This window comes from Haliotis cracherodii, unplaced genomic scaffold, assembly GCF_022045235.1.
Source record: "Haliotis cracherodii isolate W230 unplaced genomic scaffold, xgHalCrac1.p SCAF_10, whole genome shotgun sequence".
In the NCBI taxonomy this organism is placed as follows: domain Eukaryota; kingdom Metazoa; phylum Mollusca; class Gastropoda; order Lepetellida; family Haliotidae; genus Haliotis; species Haliotis cracherodii.
The window spans coordinates 34,333,100-34,357,684 of record NW_027266265.1 but is presented as its reverse complement, the minus strand read 5'-3'; the positions used below and the strand labels follow the sequence as shown (position 1 = coordinate 34,357,684).

The window sequence follows — 24,585 nt, the reverse complement described above, 5'->3', positions numbered from 1 at the left end:
CAGAGGATATGTACTGGATGGAAATGTTTGCAATATGTGAATCGTTTGGCTTCAATCACGCCTTGACTGAAGATCTGAAACAATAAATAATCTCATCAGCTAGAAGGCGATTACCGTCAAGGATTTAGCTTTTCACTGAATTAGAGATGATCATCTTTCTACGCACGCCGTCGGGGTATGGTGACAAACAATCAGATTGACAATCCATTTTAGTGGTCTCTTAGACAAGTATAAAACACTCTGGACATACTTTGGTGCTTAGATAAAAGTTTGATGCTGGAGGCGTTTAAGAAGTGATACTTCGGAGTTGATAGGCTATCGGTATATGAACTATAACTGCTGATCATATTGGCTTACTTTGTAGTGTCAATGTGAAGCACTAATATGCAATTGCTTCAATATTGTCAGTAACTCATTAACAAATCCAATAATTTTTCTCTAATGCAGTAGGATACATTAATTCACTGCCACCACTGATACTGTCACTCAAGCCTTTAGGTTAACAACTAGAGCAGGTGCAGTGTTCAGTATGTGGCAGTCCAGATCTGTCACTGCAGAAGAGATGAGTGATGTATCTGCAGCCATATTGTCGTCAGAAACATGGCTCTCATCATGTGTTGCTTGAAAGCATCTTCTGTAGGTGTGAACATTGTAGCTATCTTGTCAGTGTTGGAAGCCTGGACACAGCCTAGGTCATCCAGAGTGTTCAAAAGTATAGCAGGAGGACGAATGTTCTAGCCGAGTTTAGGGACACATCCAGGGGGCTCAATCCAAACTAACAAGTTCTTCAACATTTCAACAAGTGTCAGCAATATTGAGAAAGCTGTCGTTTTTGAATTTATAACCAGACATCACCAAAGGAATATAACGTATCACAATGTTCAAGATCCAGAGAATATCCAGTCTTGATTATCTCAGTTCAGTTCAATTACGGTATTGAAGCTTGGGTCCCAAACAGTGTATCGTTCAGTGAATGTGAGTTCAAATAATTTTCATAACATGTTATCTTTATCCTTCTCCAGCTTATTTCTAGTCAACTTACATGATCTCTGTCTTCATATTAGAGGTAGGCACACTCCACCGATCCACCCAACCTTCTTTCTAACCCTCTAACCTTGTAAACCATTTAAACAGTTTTGGTATTTTGTGTATCTTGCTATGGGATGCTTACAACATGACAACATCAACACCATGGAAGATATTAAACATGTCCGTTCAATATGTACATTTTAAAATCTTTGCTCGATACTTGCTCGCTGCTGTATTTATCAAAGCAAAGAGGTGAGATAATTAAGGTAATCAAGTATTTAATGTCTAAATGTGTTTCGACTAACATCGCACAACAGTTGACATATCTCTTCTGACTCTTCCAGACTCTTGATATAACATTTGTTAGGACAGTAGATGTATGTAAACGTACCCCGTGTTGACTCGCAAGAGGTAGGGGGTAACTAATGAATTACACCAATAACTACATGCATACTCCACACTTTGGGGATATTGAGCCCCTGACATATCATTAAAGCATAGCTTTAAAACACTCAAATACTTTGTTCCTTTTAGCGACATGAATCCAAAGCATGTTTACAGCTAAGTATATTTTAAACCTAGTTTATACCATAACACACTATTACAGTCTGTAAATGAGGTAACATCTTATACACACGACCCTTAAATTTCAGAATGGCAGCAGATAACAGAACAAAATATTTTTTAACAGTTATAAAACGTCAACACCAGAGAACAACCAGTCTCGAATATCCGTTAATACAGATTCTATTGGACGTAACAGTAAAATAGCCATGAAAAGTATATGAATAGATCACTGAAAATCAGTAAGAAATGTCAACATGGCCTGCCCTACCGGTAACACCTGCCACTCACAGAATTTGCATAAACGTGAGCGTTATATGTCGCCTTCCATGCGACAGTATTATTGAAAGAGGCTAGAGAATCAAGTAATGGACCAGACAGAAAATCCAGTGACATCATAACACATTGAGTGTTTTTGTGGAAACCAAAAACCGATATGTTAATTTTGAATTACGTCTGCTGTGTGCAAGTGCAGAGGTGTGTTTCGAACGCAGGATGGCTACATAGCTACAATATTGTTCTTAGACCATGAGTAAAGATATTTCTCGTTTATTTCTCGGTCATATTCATTTGTTGTTACTTTTGACAGACTAATCATACCGAACTGTACGCGGTGTGTGGTAAATTGACATCCTCTTATGAAGAATCATGTATGTAATTACAAATAAAATCATACAGTGCCTTGGGTATTGAGAGCAATATTGTATTCATAAATATTCTGATATATTTCAGATTATGAGGTTTAGGTACCTTCATGTAGTCTTTGAATGACATTAAGAAGTGGTACACATAAAGTAGGGAATTTATGGATATCAACTTCTTTATTTTGAGGAAAACAACATTTCGGAGTAAATACTTACTCCTTTTTCAGTTGAACTAATGCTATGAATCAGAGACCCTATTATACGTACCTGTAAGAACAACAAAAGTAATAAGATAACAAAGGTGGAAACTAAGCAAGGAAAGCCAACAGTTAATTGGCGCTGATTTAATAGCAGATTTCCGGCATAGTTTGTTGACAGAGGTCTGAAGTTCTTTGTGTCTGGTGTTGAGGGATTTGAGGGTTTCTCCAGCGTATTGGTGGTCACAGTTGCAGGGGATCTAGGGTTGGGACTTGCGCTGCTGGTGCCTCTGCCATTGGCCCGGAGACTGTTAACTGTTCCATTTGTCCATTGCTAATTGCAAATCAGCGCCAATTAACTGCTGACTTCCCTTGTGAAGTTCACACCTTTGTTATCTTATTACTTTTGTTGTTCTTACAGGAAAATATATATGCCCTCTGCTTCATAGAGAAAGTATAAAGTCCGAAACGTTGTGTTCCTCATAATAAAGGAGTTTATCATATAATGGTTAGGTTTCTCGGCAGGATAAAGCCAACGAATAAAAACGATATCCGTTGGGGTCATATGCGGATAGAGATGCAAATATCAAAGGTCAAGTAGGGACTACTTTCAGTGTTTATAAACAAACATGGCGTCGCCCTTGCCATTCGGCAATCGAGTCAGAATTAACCATCGGGAATCCGGATAAACTACAGGGATAATAGCTATCATTATCAAAAGAACAGTCTAATATACTGAAAATCAGTGTCTAACTCTAACGTAGCTAAGGCATTTTAAAAAATTTGGCAAGTTTGGAGATATAAATTTCGAAACAGGGAGGGCATTAGGCCTAGCCAAGCGGGATCAGTAGCCATATCTGTGCTTGTAGACCTCTGCGGCTTGAAACATTTTCAATAAATTAAAAAAAGTTGGATTTGGCAGAAAGATGTTTGATGTTACCTTGTTTCGTTTTGTCGCTGTGTATAAATCTGACTGCACTTCTTAACGTTATGACAGGACAGGCCGACTGTCAACGACGTATGAACGTGGCCGTGACGTCTCATAGACTAGGGTTAGAGTAGCTTCCCTTTGACAAAGGGCAGTTACTCTAGCGGATAGACCGATGGATTGCCGAGAAAGGCAAAAAACAATTGTTGTTTCACGTATATGTTGCTTTGCCAATGTGTTAAAAACATAATTCAGTTGGAACTATATTGGCTACTGTCACTGTCCGACTGACACATCACTTACCCAGTGACGTAATAAATATTAATGCGCGCATTCCATGAAAACTCGCAATGTTTCGGTAATGTTTGTGAGAGGAAAGCGATTTTCCAGCAGAGAATTAAAAAATGACGTTATATGATAAAGAGGTTATCACGCTTGTGTGTTTGGGGATGGAAAATATCCTAGGCTCGCTGAATACAACGTTTATTCCTAATGCAGGATATTTACCATCCCCAAACACACTCGCGTGATAACCTCTATTGACGACCATAAATTATTTTCCTTATATACCTCTATGTGTCTTGAGATTGAGTCCACAGTATCATCTGCTTGTCCATTTTGAGGGGGAGCAGTTACGTTGATATTATTGTGCACATTTTGTGTTTGTTTCTATGTATATTCTATAGGGCTTAACCAAGCATACACAGAACATCAACAAAGTTGTATGTGCACCAGTAGCATTTTTATACTATATATATCCTCAGTGGTTTAAATAATCATTGATTTTAGGCAAACCTTTAATGACATCCTACATAGAAAAGGTATTTCCAAACGCTGATACGTATGTGTTGTATAAATCTGTTATTATTGAAATTAGCAATGGGAATATAAACATTGCACATATTGACAAAATGGGGGGTGGGGTAACATATTACCAATTGTTTTTAAAATCCTTAATGTTATATGGAATATGGACACTGCCGTCTCATCATAAGACGTGTCAGCTCATTTTGAGATATCAAATGGCTTAGTTGATAATACTACTAATAATCGGTTTATTTTCCAATAACTGAAAAATGTAAATAGAGTAAAATTTACCATATTTGGCCTTTTCTCCATTTGTGAGGGGTTATAATTACAACCTTATAATAATTAAATTCTAATATGTGTTAACTATCACAAAAATGATAAAAATAAGGAAGCAATGGATACACTACATTTTGGGGGACTTTATTTGATGTTCTCTATTTTTACAAAATAAAAGTGCATTTTGACACCAAAACACTATCTGACACCAAAACACATTTGACCACATCCATCATGTTCTAGTCTGTTGGACAAAAAACATAAGGAAAATCTAAGTTTGCTTTGCTCTACTATGGGAAGGGGCAGTTTGAAGGTATGGCCACTACTTTATAAAGGATTTACGCTTGCATGCACACATAACCTGTCCACCAGGTTATCTGGACTAGCAGAACAATTATAGACTTGAATTGGATATTTTGGACAGCCGGTTGGATTAAGGCTCATTCTTTGAAAAAGTATTTTTTTGATAGAAACAAGCAACTGTATTTAATTCAAAAATGACCCTCGTGAGATGGAAATTACAGCCTAACCTTGGCTTGTGGAAATTCAAGGCTTTTGGGGGGCTATACCATTACAGTAAGGGCTGGGCGGAAGGGAAAATAACATGGCTCAGAAACTATGACCAACTAGCGGGCTGAGCGCTGCTTGCCGTAATAATCTTTAGGGCTAAGCAAATCGAGCCTTTTGAGACAGCGACTTGACACCTGTTTGACCAAAACTACTAAAAAGTCGGATGTGTGTTTTTAAACCTACAAAATTACCATTTAGATACATAATTTAACTTCAAAGTAATCAATGTACCTTGTATACAAAAAAGTTATATTCATATATGTGATGCTGCTGGTTTTTGTCGTAAGTGTGCAGCGTCTGTGGAGCTTTTATGAATATCAAATCACAATGTCATATATTTTATAAAAACAGACGATGTGCGTGGTGGTATTGCTTTAATCTCTACATTGACATTCCCGAAAGAAAAATAACCCCTTTATTTCACAACTGTATCCGTCAACGTTTTCATAATAATGTCCATACATAGGTAGAACGTACTTATGTGTTAATTATTTTAGTCGTTGTATAATTTATTGGTGCAGGCTGTTGTATATGGATAGTTATCGATACCCAAAAGCATGTAATGACATGTTGAAATCACAGGATGAAAACGGCTGCCACAACAGGGTAACCCATGTTCGTTTGCTGCTATTAGAAACCGGATTTACGTATGTTTGGATCGCACAGGAGTGTGGCAGCATATCAAATTTTATACAATGTTTTAAGCAAAGATGTAAAGACATAGAGATTCAGAATTGGCATGCTAAATTATTTCTTCATCATTTCTAAACCCTTATTCTACATATAAGTCTGTACTCGAACCAGAGAAATATATTATGGAGTTATGTCCAAACAAGGATCTTATCTGCATCTTCTTCTTCTTCTTCTCCATACCTCATTTGATGTGTTTGAAACAGTTTCTAACCACCTGATTTTATCATATTTAAAAGAATTTAAACACTATGCCAAAATCTTATCTGTTCAAAAGTCTGTCTTTACGCTTGAATAGACATTTGACTGATCATTTCGGCATCACTCTTATCATGTTTTCTTTCATATGGAAAGATAAGACAGCGAATAGCTGCAATATTGCTGATGCTGGCGCTAAGCAATGATAACTCACTCACTCCATTCTGTCAGCAGTCCAAACTCTAGACTTAGCAACATAATTATCCGATTACAATGGCCCAGACTAACCCTAGCAGGATTCCCCCTTTCTAATCAGTATTCCATGCGATACTGGCACCGTAGTCTGTCTCCCAGATCCCTGAGAATATATTTAAATAAGAACCCAACTTCAATTCGAGAATGTTTTGGCAAGTCTAGATTGCCCCTGTTCTAGCCCCTGAACCAAGCATTGTTCAGGGGTCCATTTGGATTTTATTTTGTAAATATATAATTTAAACTACGAAAATTGAATTTCTGGGCCTAAAGTTAAGTCTGCTGACACCAGTACTTTCCCATGATGAATCTAATTATAGCGCGAACTATAATATCGAAATGTCGTCCATTGTTCGATGTCAATATATCATTGACAATTAAAAATATAATAGTTAGCGATATATAAGATATAAACAATACGGAAATTAGAAAACATGGGACTGGTATCACCACTATTTGATAATGATTCATAAACAAATGTTGAAAGAGTCGAAATCGTACAGTGGATCCGGACTCTATTTTGAGCAGATATATCAGGGTTTTGTCGCGTATATTTACATCGCCACACAACTATGTTTCTAGGTTTGTCAGCACCATATCCGTGCTCATTGATTGTGTGTGTGTGTGTGTCTGTGTGTGTGTTTGTATGTGGCGTGGCTGCTTGTACTAGTACGGACTTATGCCGCTCTTTTGTGCTATCCCACTGAGGAACATATACCATGCCACACTTTAACATGGATACCCCACTCAGACACAGTATACAGACTCCGAGACGACCAGTCCTTGTTTTAACCCCTTTATGCCGAGCGCCAGGCAGGGTAACAACAAGGAGAAACTTTTGGCATGACGTGGCTGGGGATTGAATACAACGTAGACGAGATATATAGTATATTTCAGTTTTGGTCACATACTCTCATTTTGACATGTGATCTGACTGATTATTGGTAACATATTTTTTGTTGGCATTGTCTGGCGCATAGCAACGGACATTAGACATGCCTTCAAGCAATACGCTTCAAGCAATACGAGTCTAGAAAACACAATCCAGGGATTGACATCCTGAGCATAGATCCAGAAAATTGGGATACGATGACATGCAACAGCCTAAGCACCCGTTCCCTTAAGTCGCCTCGTACGATATGCTAAGTCGCCCTTGATGCCTTTTCCTGAAAACTTATTCTGACCCGCATGTTTAGGGATTAGCGAAGTTATGAATCGGGAAGTCAGGTTATGTGACTTGATTGATTATGTGCCATCGAACTATGGGGGCGCGGATCGTTTCTTATAACACCAACCATTGGTTTGTCTGGCCGGGACTCGATTATTTACAGGCCAATACATATGGCTTGCATATCGCCGAAAATACATAGAAGAATATTCATTATCATGAAGGAAATAGAGATTAACTGGACTAATTCGTAGTATTTTGAACAGTTGTACGCGATAGGTAGGGGCAGTAGGTGAAGAGCAGTACACGATGGGTACGGGAAGTACGGTGAAAATCAATACACGAAAGGTATGTGTAGCATAGTAAAGATCAGTACGCGATAGGCAGGGGTAGTTTACTGATGAGCAGTCCGCGATAGTCAGGGGTAGTGTAACCTTTTCTTGCTGATGTCGTTGCCTTACATGAATGATAGTTCATGCAGGAGTGTTAGGACGGCTTAGTGGTTAAAGCGCCCGCTAATCAATTCAGAGTCCATTCTCCACATGAGTACAATCTATAAAACATACTCAAAGTATCTGAGGAAATATAGAATGTGCTTTGGACCTATTTGCCTATTTTGTATTTACATAATATATCATATGTTAATAGGTTTTAGATTCGTTCGTTATCCTAGAACAACCCTAACAATCCTACATTCTGATTTGTGGCATTTGTCACAATTAGACTGTTAGTACCTGTTTTCTTCGAATGAGGCATTAGACATTAGACGGTGCTATATGAAGAGTCACTAAAGTCTTATGGATGTTCATAAATAATATTACACCAAACCAATCTGCAACGCCACTTTTGTAGTGGCTACTGTGCAGTTTCACTGAGTGACTGACTGACTGACGTTGCACCCAGCAATATCCCAGCTATATGACAGCGCCTTGTATATAATCGAGTCTGGACCAGTCTATCCAGTGATGGACATCATGAACATCGATCTACGCAATTGGAAATTGAGAACATGTATCAACCAAGTCAGCGAGCTTTACCACCCGATCCCGTTAGTCGCCTCTGACAACAAGAATGGGTTGCTGAATTCTAACCCGGATCATCACGGGTCTTTGTGCTATATGTGTGTTTTTGCTAGTTATAGTCCTGACTAATTCTAGTTTTATAGTGCTAGCCCACTGAGATACCATGCCGTAGTTTAACATGGATACTCCACTCAGACTAAGTGTACTGATTCCGAACCGACCAGTTCTCGTTTATCCCCTCTATGCAAGGCAGATAAACAGCAATTATCTTTTAACGTCTTTTGATATGACGCGACCGGGGATCGAACGACCAACCTTCCGTTGTCCCGGAAGACGATCTATCCACTAGGCCACGGAGGCGGTGTTTCACACAGGAGGATGGTCATGCAGTGATAACGTTCCTGAATATCATTATTTAATTTAAGTTATTTTGACACTTTCCACTGTAACTGTTGCTTGAAGATCTACCTGCCACCACACTAACGTAGATTTGCCCCGAACATAACTGCAAAACAGATGTTTAGATTCATCATTTTCTATGTTGTAGAAACCATTGACTGCATTCTGGGGCCCACGCTTGTGAATTTGCGAACTCTGGGTGGCGGGTTTCCGCAGGGCAAGGTTGACAAAACCTAGAAGAAACAGAAACAAGATTAGAATTCGTACACATTTACCAGTAAAGCGTATTGCAAATCTTAAAGAAACTTAAAGAAAACTATCTGGTATCTGTCATGCCACTACAAACAATAACGCATGCACCTTGGGAGACATAGAGGTTATCACGTCAGTGTAATTTCGGATGGTGCGTATATATCCTGTATTAGGAATAAACACTGTAGTTAGCGAGCCTTGGCGATTATTTTCTGGCGTACACGTTTACGATTCACTTCAATAGGTTACAGGTCAACTCTTTCTCTATACAATTTAAAGTTGCAGAAATACAATGTACCACATTATTAACATATTGGACTTGAAAATGGAATCCTGTATATATATTTGTTTCGTTTCTTTGTATCAAAAACAAAGAGTAAGTAGTTTGTGATTGGTTATGGTAAACAACGAAGAGAATTTACCATTACAACATTGAGTGAGTGAGTTGGGTCTAAATGCTGGCTCACTTGTACCACAAGGCTACCCGACCGCCCCGCTTAATGTGGGAGGAAAGCCCGAAGTGATGCAGGTCTCAGACGTTTACCTCTTTTGTGGAACCCACGAGCATGGATGTAGTGCTGACTAACCGAGAAACATATTCGGGGCAATCCGGGATTCGAACCCACAATCATAGGTGTCTGGCTTGCCCAAGGCACAGCGAATCCTGGCGCATTGGACCCCTCGGCCATCTGTGACCTCTTTTGTATCAAGTACTAAAATACTAAGTAGTATGTGATTGGTAACGGTAAAAACGGGTGGCCCTGTCGCCCAAGGCGCCGCGATTCGCGGTACAGAGATGCTGTACAGACACACTGTACAGAGGCCTATCATTGTGGGCTCGAATCCCGGTTCGCCCCGTTTATATTTCTAGGTTTGTCAGCACCAGACCCGTGCTCGTGGGTTTCATCACTGCATCAGTTCGGGCTTTCCTCCCACATTTAGCTGACACGCCGCGTTGATATAACTGGAATACTGTTAATAGCGGCGTTAAACCCAACTCACTCACTCACTTTCATGTCATGATTTGCGCTTGCGTGTTCATGCACTGTTAACGATTTTGATGTTTGCGTGTTTGTTGGAAGCATGACATTCACTCACGTATGAAAGGCACAATTGATTGTTTAGCTGTCAGGTGCTCATAAAAACAATTTTGTGTAACTGCAAAAAGCAACGTCTATACTCCATGGGTATGCAGCAAACGGGAATGACGAGAAATGTGTTTGCCAGACATTTTAATGTTCATCGAAACACATTGTCATCTCTTTGGAGACGTTATCTACACAAGGACAACACGTGACTTGCCTCGTGCCTGTCGTCCACGTTTGACGTCACGTCAAAAGGACAACCATATTCGGTTGGTTCATCAACGGGATCGATACCAAATTGTCACATTAACAGTCGAGATCAATTAGTGGCAGAACAGTAAGCAACCCGCTGAGGGAGCACAACATCCGACCCTGACGTCAAGCGATTCGCCCATTTTCGCCACCACGTCACCTTTAAGACGACAAGATTGGGAAAATATACCGTTCGCAGATGGGTCTAGGAGTCATCTTGATAGCTCTGATAGTCGTGCAATGATCTACAAGCGTCACAGAGAACGGCTTGGCCACGCTTGCGTTACTCAACGTCGTCAGTTTGGGGTTGGAAGTGGAATGGTATGGGGTGGCATCACAGTAGGATAACGCCCGTCCACATGTTGCACGTTTTGTGACAGACTTTTGGAGGCAGCATCACATTGCTGTACTGCCATGGTCGACTGTTTCTCTAGAACCACGCCTACGACAGGACCAGACAGGTAACGCTCAGTAACACCTCCGAAGGCTTATTGCGCCAATGATCTGGTTGCTCCACCACTGCCTAGCCTTTCGCCACTCAAATGGTGATGAAAACCCATATTGAGTTGTTACGTACCCTACCCCTCTTTTGGGTGGGTCGCTCTGTTGTCAGGTATGGGATTTATCAATGAATATAATTATTATGATAAACATTGATAAGACATAAGATTATGGAGCAGACGACTTTTCCTGATATATGTCAGACATGAGTGAGAGGAGAAAATAAGGTTGATTCTACAGCTCCATGATGAAGGCATCACTGATGCTGCTACATTAGCAAAGAGCACAGATACTCCTCTGTCTGCAGTGTATAGAGTTAAGAAGAATATTGAGAATGGTTCAGGAATTGAGTACAGAAAAGGAGCGGGGAGACCTCGAAAACTGGTGTTTGGTGATCGTGTGAGACTGGGTATTTTGGCTTCTAAAAGCAGAAGGGCGAGTATCTCAAATATCTAACATGAAATGGTAAATAGAGGGACAGTAAATGAATCCAAATCTACAGTAAAAAGAAATTTGATTGAACTTGGATGAGAAAAAAAAGAAAGGAATTTCCTCTCCGCTCTTGAAACAAGAACACAAGGATAAACGTTTAGAGTGGTGTTTGGCGTATGAAAACTTTGACTTGAACAGTGTTATTTTCACAGATGAGAGCTCTGTATGGGTATATCCTAACAATGTTAAAATGTGGACAAAATTTCATTCCGTTCCATTGTACCAGAGACCAATGTACAGTCCGAAGTTTCATGTTTGGGGAGGGATATCTTCACTTGGAATGACGCCCATGTATGTCTTTGAGGGTAATTTAACCAGTGAAAGGTATACAGACATTTTGGAAGCTCACCTGATCCCAAATGCAGATGTTTTTTTTTTATGGAAATACTTGGATTTTGCAACATGATAATGACCCAAAACACACCGCAAGACATGCGTGGCAGTGGTTTGTGGACAACAATGTGACCGTTTTGGACTGGCCTAGCTTCAGTCCGGACTTAAATCCTATAGAAAATGTGTGGGGACTCATGAAGGAGTCGGTGAACCAAAAGGGATTGACAAAAGTTGATGACATGAAGCGCGAGGTGGTGCGATAATGGGACTCTCTCACCCACTTGAAACTTGAAACGTGAACCATTGATATATACACACCACAAAAATTAAACGCCACCATATTCATAGTCTCTTGATTTCACGTGTGGGAATCAGAAATACAAAATCTGATGAGGTATGACTGAATTAGGCCTCCACAGTTTCATGAACCCAAATTTGTCCAGATACCACAAGGAAAGTGTGCTTTACGTGTTGCTGCAGTTCCCCTACCCTATAAATAGTGAAATTCAAGTTTCAGACACGTGGTTGCATTTTGCTCTTGTGTGAGATTCCCCTTCCAATAGAGGTTGAAAATCAGCCATGGTGAGGAGAAAGTTAACGAACGCTGAAAGATGGCAAGTGATGGGCATGAAAAATGCTGGCATGTCATGCATGGCCATTGCAAGACAAATAGGTCGTCATCACAGTGTTATCACTCGTTTAATTGTCAAACATGGTCAAACCAATGATGTCAATGACAGGCATAGGTCTGGTAGCCCAAGAAAGCACTCTAACAGAGAGGATAGACGTCTTTTCAAGATAGTCAGACGAAATCCATTTGCCACTTCAACAGATTTAAGACTGCAGTGGATTACCCATCAGAGACTCTCGACGATGACCACAAGGCGTCGCCTCAGAGCGGCTGGTTATTACGCCATAAGACCAGTAAAACGTCCTCAACTGATTGAGAGGCACATGCGGAATCGTCTGATATGGTGTCGTGCCCGTAGTCGATGGAACTTGATCAACTGGAGAAGGATCCATTGGTATGACGAGTGTCGAATGCTGCTACGAACTGTTGATTGTCGATTACGTGTTTGGAGGCAACGTAACACTCGTTTTGCACCAAGGCACATCCAGAAGACCTTAGCATGGGGCGGGGGGTCTGTCATGATATGAGGTTGTGTTTCCTTCGGCTGCAAACTTCCGCTGGTGACAATTCGTGGAAACCTGAATGGCCAACAATTCCATGATGCCGTTCTTCGTCCAGTGGTAGTCCCTAATTTGTACAACCATCCTCTTCAAACAAGACCTGTTTACATGGACGACAATGCTAGACCACACAGATCTCGGGCAGTTTTGGCTTATTTGCGTCAAGAAGCTATTGCCACTCTTCCTTGGCCGGCCTGTAGTCCGGATCTTAATCCGATTGAGCATCTCTGGGACATTCTTGACCGGAAAATCCGCCAGTTCAAAATTTCGCTGGACGTGAAGCCGCAATTCATGAAGAATGGATCCGTTTGCCTCAGAGAAGCATTCGACGACTTGACAACGTAATGAGTATAAGGCGTAGGGTTGAAGCTGTGGTCAATGTCCGTGGATCATACACACGTTACTGACGTTTCCGTCTTGCAATAGACTCTGCACTCCCTAGGGTGTCTATGTGAGACCTGATATGGTCTGCTGATATCATGACAGTTACATGACAAAAAAAGTTTTTCAATGTTTTCTAATCCTTCAATTTCTGGTCTTCGGTAAAATTCCTTTCTGCTCATATTCTTTTGGAACACAAGATAAACTTGCTTTGGGATAACTTTTGCATCACATGAGGTTTACATATACGGCTTATAACAATCGTACGTCTCGTTATAATAGCCATCATTAAGTGCCAAAAGTAACAGCTCACAAATATGGTGGGTGGCGCTTAACTTTTGTGCATGTGTATATTATGCTAAGCTCATTGATTCGTGCATTTAAATTTCTTTGGTGATTTAGCTCAGCAAACGTGGGTTCAGATTGAGTGAAGTGGTAAATGTTGTGTCACGTCGCACTCAGCAATATACCAGCCGATGACATCGCGGACTGTTAGGAACTGAGTTTTCGACGAAACACTTTAATCCTGACGCTACCGTTCTCTGTAAAATTGTCCGGATCAAGTTTCCCGTATAGTGTTCCTTGTTCCCAGTAGTGGACCGGTTCCATGGTCTAGTGGATAGAGCGTGTGTCTGGAGCGAGGCGAGTCAGTGCTCCAATCCTAGGGTGCGTCATACAGAAATACGTTAAAAGGTGGTACTTGTTGTTACCCCAAGGGGATACAAGGGCTGCTCGGCTCGGATCGACGTGCAAGCACGTCTGACGATATTAGTGCAATAAGCGAAGACGTTAAACTCCAGTGGTAAGGCGGGGTTGTCGGAGTAGCAGGCTTTCATATGGTAGATGTAGGATACAGTTCCACCCGAAAACAGCAATAACTACAGGTTATGATGATGTTTAACACTGGTGTAACAATAATTCACTTCCTTGACGGCGTTTCAAGATAGGGCGGGAGGAAAGATGGAAATTTGGCGTGTGAGTGAGTGAGTGAGTGAGTATGGTTTTACGACGCTTTTAGCAATATTTCAGCAATATCACGGCGGGGTACACCAGAAATGGGCTTCACACATTGTACCCATGTCGGGAATCGAACCGGCGTTACGAGCGAACACTTAAACCACGAGGCTACCCGACCGCCCCACATTTGGCATGTCTTTAACGTTTATTACATTGTTTACACCCAGGCACGCAGACATTGATCTGACAAACCAATGATCATATTCAGAGGGCATCCCGCATTCGAACCCACAACCATACGACCATTGCACTTTCCAAGCGGTGCAAATATGCTCAGCGAATCGTGTCACCTGGTACACAACGTACACATATTCTTACCAAAGACGGAGCGATCTGTCAGAGAACGTAGTATTGCCAGAACTGGTAATAGTAAAGTATTCATACTGTGAATAAATGAGACCAACTGACAATTCACACTGTGGTTTGTTTTTCTGTTACTATTTAGCCATTTAAGAAAAGATATATATCAACGTCAAATGAATGCATATTTAATCACCGAATGCATGGATACCTAAATGTTGAGCTTTGTAAACAGAGACTATTTCATACTTTTTGTCAAATTCGATGTACGTTCCATCGAGTGACATATCAAAACCATATTCACAGACAAGAAGAATACAGACAGGTATTTGCTTAACTGATCAGGTTCAATTTATTCTGGATTCATTTTACCCTTCTCCCCTGTTAAATATACAGTAAAGTACGGTTATAACGGACTCAAAGGGACTACATATTTTAGTTCGTTATAACCGTAGTTCGTTAAAAGCATATGTAAAGCATGACTACAGCAAATAGTCGGGACCAAAAAAGTAAGTTAGTTACATCCGTCAGTTCGTTATATACGTTTTCGTTATAACCGTACTTTACTGTACTCTAAAAATGATAATGACCATCCCAGTTTTCATCTTAGCGTTTTCATTTTGTTGCTACGGTAAAATTATATCCACATTCTCACATCTGATTATTTTTGGTGTTTTCAGCTTCTTCAAACTTTACATGTATGTTGGCAGTCTTAATCAAGTCAAAGTTGCTTGATACGTGACATTTCGCGGTCAATATCACTTGTTGAAAGGTTTTCCTTCAACAGACAACCCAGGGGAGACAACTTCCAAGGGCGGTAACTCTGGATGAGAGTAGTCGCGTCATCCCAGGGCTATGGAAATACTGCTTTTTATTTTCACATTAGTTAACTTGGTTTTTTATTTTAATTACAGTGAATATGACTTTTGATGAGAATAAGACTTTTATTATTTTCATATAACTGCATATGTCACACTCTTTTGCATAAAAAAATGTATTGTTAAATACTTCGGGGGGCACGGATGGTTCACTCGTCTAAGGCGCCGCGATTCGCTGTGCAGAGTTGCGTCCCTTGTGCACGTCAGAAACCTTTGGTCGTGAGTTCGAATCCCGGTTCGCCCCGATTATGTTTCTAGATTTGTCAGCACCATGCCCGTGCTCGTGGGTTTCACCGAAGTGATGAACGTCTGGGATCCTCGACCTGCATCATTTCGGGCATTCCTCACACATTAAGCTGACACGCCGTGATATAACTGGAATACTTTTAAAAGCGGCGTTTAACCCAACTCACTCACCCACCCAAGGGACGCAACCCTGCAAGCGAATTGCGGCGCCACAGCTGCAGATGGCAATGGGCCCCCGTCTATGCTCCACTAGCCGAGGATTATGCTCTGATATGAATCTCCAATTTTCTCTTTTTAGCATTTCGCACTGTTTACCAAACCAAATAGTTTGTTATCGAAAAGAACGCCTCTTCATGTTTTGAAGAAACATTTCACTGCCACAATACGAAAAGATATCCGTTAATCTACAAGTAGCTGCATTTATGTCACTTTCGACTAATCCACTGTATTCCTTAAACTCCTGTTCAGTAAGAGTACAACATAGTAATTCTCGGAAGTTGGTTGTTTCACTTTCAGGAGGCGTACGTCTGATTGTGCGAATCAGTAGTAAAATATTTGTTGGTGGTGCTGATTGAAACGGCTGTAATATATCTTTAATGATACATTTTAGTGGCATATGGGTTTAACGCTGCTTTTAAAAGTATCCCAGTTATATCACGGCGTGTCAGCTTAATGTGGGAGGAAAGCCCGAAGTGAGATTCCGTACGAAGTAAGAAGTAAGTGCGAAGAATAAATCAGAGATTGTAAAAAATGTCTTTTGAAATGGGGAAATAGTCAACAATACTACATCCTTGGTGGGTTATGAATGTATAATTTGCGGGCGTATCTCCTTTTGTGTGCTCATTTATGATATGTATATTTAAAAGTTTGCACAGCTGTTTTTACAACACTGCCACTTGTATGTCTTGGATAGTCAACATAAACTGACTTGTAAGCTTGTCCAATTGGTAAATACGAAACATCATCATCATCTATAACACAATCTGGATCATTAGACGTTCTTGCGTTGAAATCGCCGTACAAAACAAACTGACAACCTTCCCAAATTCAACCAGAATCTGCAGAAGCTTATCTTCTCAAAGTTCAATTCCATTTTCTTCTAAATGGTTATACAAAGTCGAGCCTACTGGGTTGACATGGATAAATCTTATTAACAGATGCTATGGCAATGTTATATGTTTTATCTGAAACAAAATGTAATTTTCCCAGTGTTCATATACATGTATACTCATTCAAAGTATCTTTTTCATACCAACAGTCACCCCGCCAGACCATCGTCCGCGATTACCAAATTGAATTCATTTGGCGTCCTTATGAAATAAGTCATAATGCTGAAATAAATTTGTCAGCGATTGGTTTGCATTTTAAACACATACTTTCAAGCAAAACACATCAAATTGTTCTAACAAAGTCAGGAATTCAGTGTCAGAAAGTTTCGATGAGAGTCTATGTGTATTCCAGGAGCACATATCGAATCCATCATTACTCGGCCACTGTCATATTTCCGCCTCGGGTAAGACTTGGATAGTGATGTAGTTGGTGTAGTTGTCCAGTTTCGTCGTTGGCCCACCTGGCGTATATCATCCTGTTGATCATCATACACATACACAGTTCCGTCAGCAATCAGCTTGTCAAAATTTAGTTGGTTGGTTGATTGGTTTGTTGTTTACGCCGCACTCAGCAATATTCCAGCTATATGACGGCGGTCTGTAAATATCGAGTCTGGACCAGACAATCCAGTGATTAATATCATGAGCATCAATCCACGCAATTGGGATCAATGACATGCATCAACCAAGTCAGCGAGTCTGACCACCCGATCCCGTTGGTCGCCTTTTACAACAAGCGTGGGTTGCTGAAGACTCATAATCTAGAAATGTAATGTTGTCATCACGGAATTTCGTCATTAATGGTAATCAATTTGAATCTGATCCATCTGATCCATTCAGTATAATCCTCTGATACCCTGAATGTTGCTTTCCTTTCAATGTTTTCCAAGCTGCATCAAGTATTAACGCTTCATCTGCAAACAAAGTCAGTTTTACAATTGTTGGACGTCTACCTGTCTTGGAAGACAAACGGTGAGCTCTTTCATTATGGACAGAATTAGCAGTTTCCAAATTCAACGGGTCACTTAAAATCCCTGACATTCTGTTCACTTGCTTCCGAAGATTATCCTGACTTTTCCTCTAATCCATGAAAAATTAAATTATTCCGACGAGAATGGCCTTCTAAGCTATAGATCTGTTCTTCCGATGAGGTGACCAAGCTCACGATTTTCCTTCATAATGTCTTCTTTTTTATTCTCAAAGTCGCTTGTAAACATATCAAACTTGCTATGAAGGGAGGTAATTTCGGCTTTGATTGATTTTAGCGTGATATCGAGGTCAGACAATGTACATGCAGTGACAAAGTGATCGTCTTTCTCAGGAGGTACACACGCACCTGTTACATTTCTGACTTACAACCTTGTCTGTACCCTTTCCAAAGACTGTGATTGGCTCTGCCTGGCGTTGTCGTATACATGTAGCTCTGGGTTCGTCTCAACATATCCGGCAACAATCAGCAGTGTCAATATGAACAGTGACATACCTAAACAAAGGCATGAACATGTTGGTAGCGTCACATCTGGGCGAAAAGCAACAATGGATTTACCTCGATAACTGAACAGGCCAATCCTGGCCATCCAAATGTCTACACACACTCCCACTGCTGTCTAAGTGTTCTCTGGTACCTTATGTCCACTCCGGGTCACTCAGTGATCACCCAAAACGTTTTTCTTCACCGATGTAAAATCATGTTTACCGCCATATCTGATCACGTGACAATCTTTCGGTCTAATTTCTATCTATAGCAAGGTGACCATGCGTGCCCAAGGAACATTCCCTAACATTCCTACGGTTAAACCCCATTGTGGATATTCAGTGTTTCAGTCCAACACTGAAATCGTTACTTACAAACATTATTCGAATAACCTGTTCCCTCTCTGGTAACAAACATCTACACCCAAAACAGTAACCTGTCATACCTGAGATCGGTTTCCTTAAATAGTTAGCGAATCTGGGATTCGAACCCGAAAACCTGATTCCTAGCAATTTCGGCAATTATACACATACTTTACGCATAGAAGAAAAAAGTGTGTGAAGTCATGCCGAGGGAATATACAGCTTTATAATTATTGTCACGAGAAACAAATTTTGCACGTGCAAAAATATCCAGGTTCCACTTTTGTATAGGGAGGCAAACGAGCCAGTATTGTCTTTCAAGGTAGACACAATTTGATGGATAACAACTTCTTTAATACTGTAGAAGCGACATTTCGGTATAGATCCTTATACCCTTGTCAAGCAAGACTGAATGAGGGACATTGTACAGAATATATATAGTAGGTGGAGGATTAACAGTAGAGGATTAACAGTAACAACAGTATTAAAGAAGTTGTTATCCATAAAATTGTGTCTACCTTGTCATCCGTCAACTTCTAAGTAATACCTATCAAACAATTCAGTATTGTCTTTGTTTGAAATTTGACATATGTTCTCCATATATTATGACATTTTCGTTATTCTTTTCTTCTTTCCCTCTTTCCCAAACAGTTTCGAAGCAATCCTCCATGGTTATAATTATGCCTGGGGATGTAAGCACTCGGCGATATCCCCGTCTTCTATAATTGCTTTTCCACCTTCTCGCCTCGGGTGATTTTCAGTGATCCATTCACATAATTTTGACTGCTAGTTTGCTTTTACGCCCAATGGAATCTGTTTCGGCGGATAGTCGAGAGCTGTTATTCTGTGGTGTTGACGTCTTGTATTTACATTCATACATCCACACATTAATATGTGTTTGAATTCCTGTTACACGAGAACTCATGGAACCATGACTTCTGAGAATAAGCTCTACACCAAGACCTATAACAATAGCCAAATCCTTTCATAGAAAATGCTTTTGTTGATATCGAATCCTGCATCACCGACTACACACTGAACAATTCAGTAATAAATACGGTTCATATGATATTTGATTACCTTCTGCATGCATTATATATTAGTATTTCTTGAAATAGGACATTGTCTCCCTAATTAGCTCTAGAAATCAATGAAGCAACACAAACTTTTTTCTTTAGTATGATGAGACAACACAATAGGAAAGTCGAAGAGGGTTCTGATCAGAGGAGAATCATATTTGTTTTTAATTAACATGACATTTTCATCAAGATATTAAACAACTAGAAACATATTTGGTTTTCTCATTTTGAATAATTTAGTCCTATAATTCCAAAACCACAGTTTCGATGATCGAATTAACTAAAGATGGTATTAAATCAATTAGTGATGAAAAATAGAAGTTGGTCATCTGCACCAAAATAGAAGAAAAGATATAAACAAAATTCACTGTTGCATGTACTTTTATTACGCATTGCCCTCTAAGGACGAATATTGTTTTTTTTAAGTCTTTTCAGGGAACTGAATTTAAACACGAGGGTGCCATTTTTTGTTTTAATTTAATCGATATATTTGCATCACATTGAGCCCGTAAACAAGTGATACGAATGCAAACATAAAAACGTACGTAAGTTAAGTTTTACAAAGTCTGCATTGTACCCTAATATAAGATAGCTACGCGATAAATCGCAAAGAAGAACGGAGCGTGGTCTATTTCACGTTATAATATTGTTCTATAATGACGTCATTTCTGGATATGCAAACATGCGACCGCAACTTGATGACGTCGTATATTTTGACGACGTTATTGTTGAGTGGAGAGTGTCTAGTGAATACGTTCCCATTGATGTAGATGGGCAATGCAGATAAACCCGAGGACCATCGGTATTTGGACAAACGATACAGGTAATCGACGGGAGGATTGTGAGAATATGCGGGAAATACTCACCTGTGCATAAAATGGATTTGTCCGACATTGCCGAGGTCTATTCATATTTAAATAGGTTAAATATTTTTAAAGCATGTAAATCTTATCATCATCCTTAAAGAGGATGGTCATTTGTCTTAGCAATGTTTATCATAATATATGCATTGATAAATCCCTTATCTGATAACAGAGCTACCCACCCAAAAGAGGGGCAGTGTAACAACTCAATACGGGTTTTCATCACTATTTGAGTGGCGAAAGGCGAGGCAGTGGTGGAGCATTGAGAAATCAGGTCATTGGTGCAATAAGCCTGGGAGGTGTTACTGGGCGTTACCTGTCTGGTCCTGTCGCAGGCGCGGTTTTATCTCATTCCGGACATGTTCTATTGGGTTGAGGTCTGAAGAAACAGTCGACTATGGCAGTACAGCAATGTGATGCTGCCTCCAAAAGTCTGTTACAAAACGTGCAACATGTGGACGGACGTTATCCTACTGTGATGCCACCCCATACCATTCCACTTCCAACCACAAACTGACGACGTTGAGTAACGCAAGCGTGGCCAAACCGTTCTCCGTGACGCTTGTAGATCATTGCACGACTATCAGAGTTATCCAGATGACTCCTAGACCCATCTGCGAACGGTATGTTTTCCCATTTTTGTTGTCTTAAAGGTGACGTGGCGGCCAAAATGGGCGAATCGCTTGACGTCAGGGTCGGGTTGCTTACGGTTCTGCCACTAATTGATCTCGGCTCAGGAGTTGTCCGTCTGTTAATGTGACAGTTTGGTATCGATCCCGTTGATGTACCAACCGAATATGGTTGTCCTTTTGACGTGACGTCACACGTGGACGACAGGCACGCGGCAAGTCACGTGTTGTCCTTGTGTAGATAACGTCTCCAAAGAGATGACATTGTGTTTCGATGAACATTAAAATGTCTGGCAAACACATTTCTCGTCATTCCCGTTTGCTGCATACCCACGGCGTATAGACGATGCTTTTTGCAGTTGCACAAACGTGTTTGTATGAGCACCTGACGCCTAAACAATCATTTTGTGCTTTTCATACGTGAGTGAATATCATGCTGCCAACAAACATGCAAACATCAAAATCGTTAACAGTGCATGAACACGCAAGCGCAAATCATGACATGACTGGGCCACCCGTTTACCAATCACAAACTACTTACTCTTTGTTTATGATACAAAGAAACGAAACAAATATATATACAGGTGTCCATTTTCAAGTCCAATATGTTGATAATTTGGTACATTGTATTTCTGCAACTTTAAATAATATAGAAAAAGAATTGAACTGTAACCTATTGAAGTGAATCTTAAACGTGTGAATAATCGCCAAGGCTCGCTAACTACAGTGTTTAATCCTAATACAGGATATAGACGCATTATCCGAAAATATAACGTGTATAACGAAAAATAAAATGGATAAATTATTATGCAATATTTATCAAAATGTAAAGTCATGTGTTAAAAATCGGGGAATATACTCTGATGTCTTCACATGTAACATTGGTGTACGCCAAGGCTGTATTCTTAGCCCCTTCCTGTTCTGTTTTTTCATCAATGAACTGGCTGCACAAATTAAGGAACATTGTACGGATGGCATACAGCTGCATCCAGATTGCTTTTTGCTGATGATATAGTCCTGTTCTCTAGTACGATAAAAGGTTTTCAGAATTTGATAGATCAACTGGAGCTGTACTGTTCTAATTGTAAACTTCAAGTGAACACTGAGAAAAAGAAAGTGTTAGTTTTTAAAAAGGGAAATAAACTATGAAGTAGGGAAAAATGGTTCTTCAACTCACAACCGTTACAAATTGTCTCTTCTCATAATTATCTGGGGGTAACCTTCACAGGCAGATTATCGTGGAATTACCACACCAGTAATGCAGCAATGCAGGCAAAAAAGATACTAATGGGAATCTTACATATTTAAAAACTTTCACTGATATTTCATATCAAACCTCTTTTAAAATATTTGATACAAAAATTACTCCAATTCTTTTATATGGAGCAGAGGTCTAGGGGCATACTGAATACTGAACTATTGAACTGGTCCATCTATATGCTTGTAAACCATTCCTTGGGGTAAAAAACTCTACATCGAGTGTTATGGTATATGGTGAATGTGGACGTGTACCACTTTACATATTTCAACATATTAGAATTCTCAAGTATTGGTTCCAGATTGTTAAAATGCCTATTGATAGATTACCTAGAAAATGTTACAATATGATGTTATTGTATGAAAAACATGGAATCCGCAATTGGGTATATGATGTAAAGTCGTTATAAAATTATTGAGGCTATGGGTATGTTTGGCATAATCAAACAATCCAGATTCATTTTCAGTATCTTTACGCCAAAGACTTAAGGATATATACTTACAAAAATGTGCATCGCATGTTTTAAGTTCAGAAAAATGCAATTATTACAAGCTTTTCAAGACAACAATTTCCCCAGAATACTATTTGTTTGACATCAACTTTAAAAGGTTTAGAATAAGTTTAGCACAATTTAGATGCAGGTCTCATAGACGTAGGATCGAAGTAGGCAGGCATAGAAACATAACCTGAGAATTGATAATATGTGAGCAATGTGGTTTAAATGTTATTGAAGATGACTTTCATTTTCTGTTAGTTTGTCCAAAATACGACCACCTTAGAAGAAAATACAATGATCTGCCTTGTTATGTACATCCCACTCTACAAAAAATTAAAATGATCATGTCAACAACTGATGAAGATACTCTAAATAAACTATCAATGTTCATTTATCATGCCATGTTAATTAGAATATAATCTGTTAAACGGATCTGTAACCACTCCCGAAAACAGAATTGTACTATGGGCCTGAGGCCTTTCAGTATGGAATAAAACGTATCCTATCCTAGTTACATCTTATGTCATGCCTAAAATGACAGAACAAATTTATTAATTTTTTGTGTCCATTTTCCAAATGTTACAAAAGTCGAATATGCGTGGCCATTGTGTCTCTGTGTAAATATATAAATTACACTGTAAAAACTAGTAACGGTCGCTTTTGCATTTACTGAAGGCCATGTGGTAGTCCTGTAACTGCTGCTGGAATCGCCAGTCATTGTGACTGCAGCTGCCGCCATATGCATCCAAATAACCCTTGTTTCTCATAATGACCATTAGTTCATTGTTGTGTTTCATGAAAGGTCTAGGCATTGGATTTGTAGTCTACCCTGAGGCAGTATCACTTCTTCCTGTCCCCCAGCTGTGGTCGGTGCTCTTCTTCTTAGTCGTGTTGATGATGGGCTTCGACACCATGGTATACCATTGGTTTAGACTGTTGCTGAATCATGCGAACTAGTGTTGGTCTCTGGTGGTCTATTGTTCGTATTCTAAGTGTATTAGTGAGTGAGTGAGTGAGTGAGTTGGTTTTAACGCCGCTTTTAACAGTATTCCAGTTATATCGCGGCGTGTCAGCTTAATGTGGGAGGAAAGCCCGAAGTGAGGCAGGTCTTAGACGTTTACCACTTCGGTTAAACCCACGAGCACGGGTATGGTGCTGACAAATCTAGACACATGATCGGGGCGAACCGGGATTCGAACCCACAATCATAGGTTTCTGGCGTGCCCAAAGGGACGCAACTCTGCACAGCGAATCGGGGCGCCTTAGACGACTGGGCCACCCGTGCCCCCTCTAAGTGTATGAAATTGAATAATGGTGTATGTGGTGATGTTTCACTTTTAGTTAGTTTTTAATCTACTCTTTTCAATTGCTGCCGACGTACTGTCCTTTGTTTTCAGATATGAATCGATGTAACCGTTCTCTCGAAATACTGTCGAAGCGACGTTGAGTTATACCTCAATCACTCACTGATTGCTTGTTTGCAATTTTGATCTTCCGTCAGTAAGTTACCACAAAGAAGCCACTATAATGTAAGAGACAAGTGAGAACTTGTGAGTGAGAGTTAGTTGGATGGAAGGCCACTCTGGAGAGTATTTCCGTCATGACACTGCTTGTGGCACGGAAAGCCCAAAGTGATGAAA

General features: G+C 40.0%; 1 protein-coding gene across 1 annotated transcript in view; it reads right to left on the bottom strand.

The window, feature by feature from the left end:
- Positions 1 to 23,712, bottom strand: part of LOC139453737 (sodium- and chloride-dependent betaine transporter-like) — a 73,806-nt gene extending 50,094 nt beyond the window's left edge. The window contains exon 1 of the mRNA XM_071235205.1: positions 23,616 to 23,712. Coding sequence (XP_071091306.1) covers positions 23,616 to 23,712 — 97 coding nt within the window. The remainder of the gene's footprint in view (positions 1 to 23,615) is intronic.
- Positions 23,713 to 24,585: the final 873 nt, after the last annotated feature.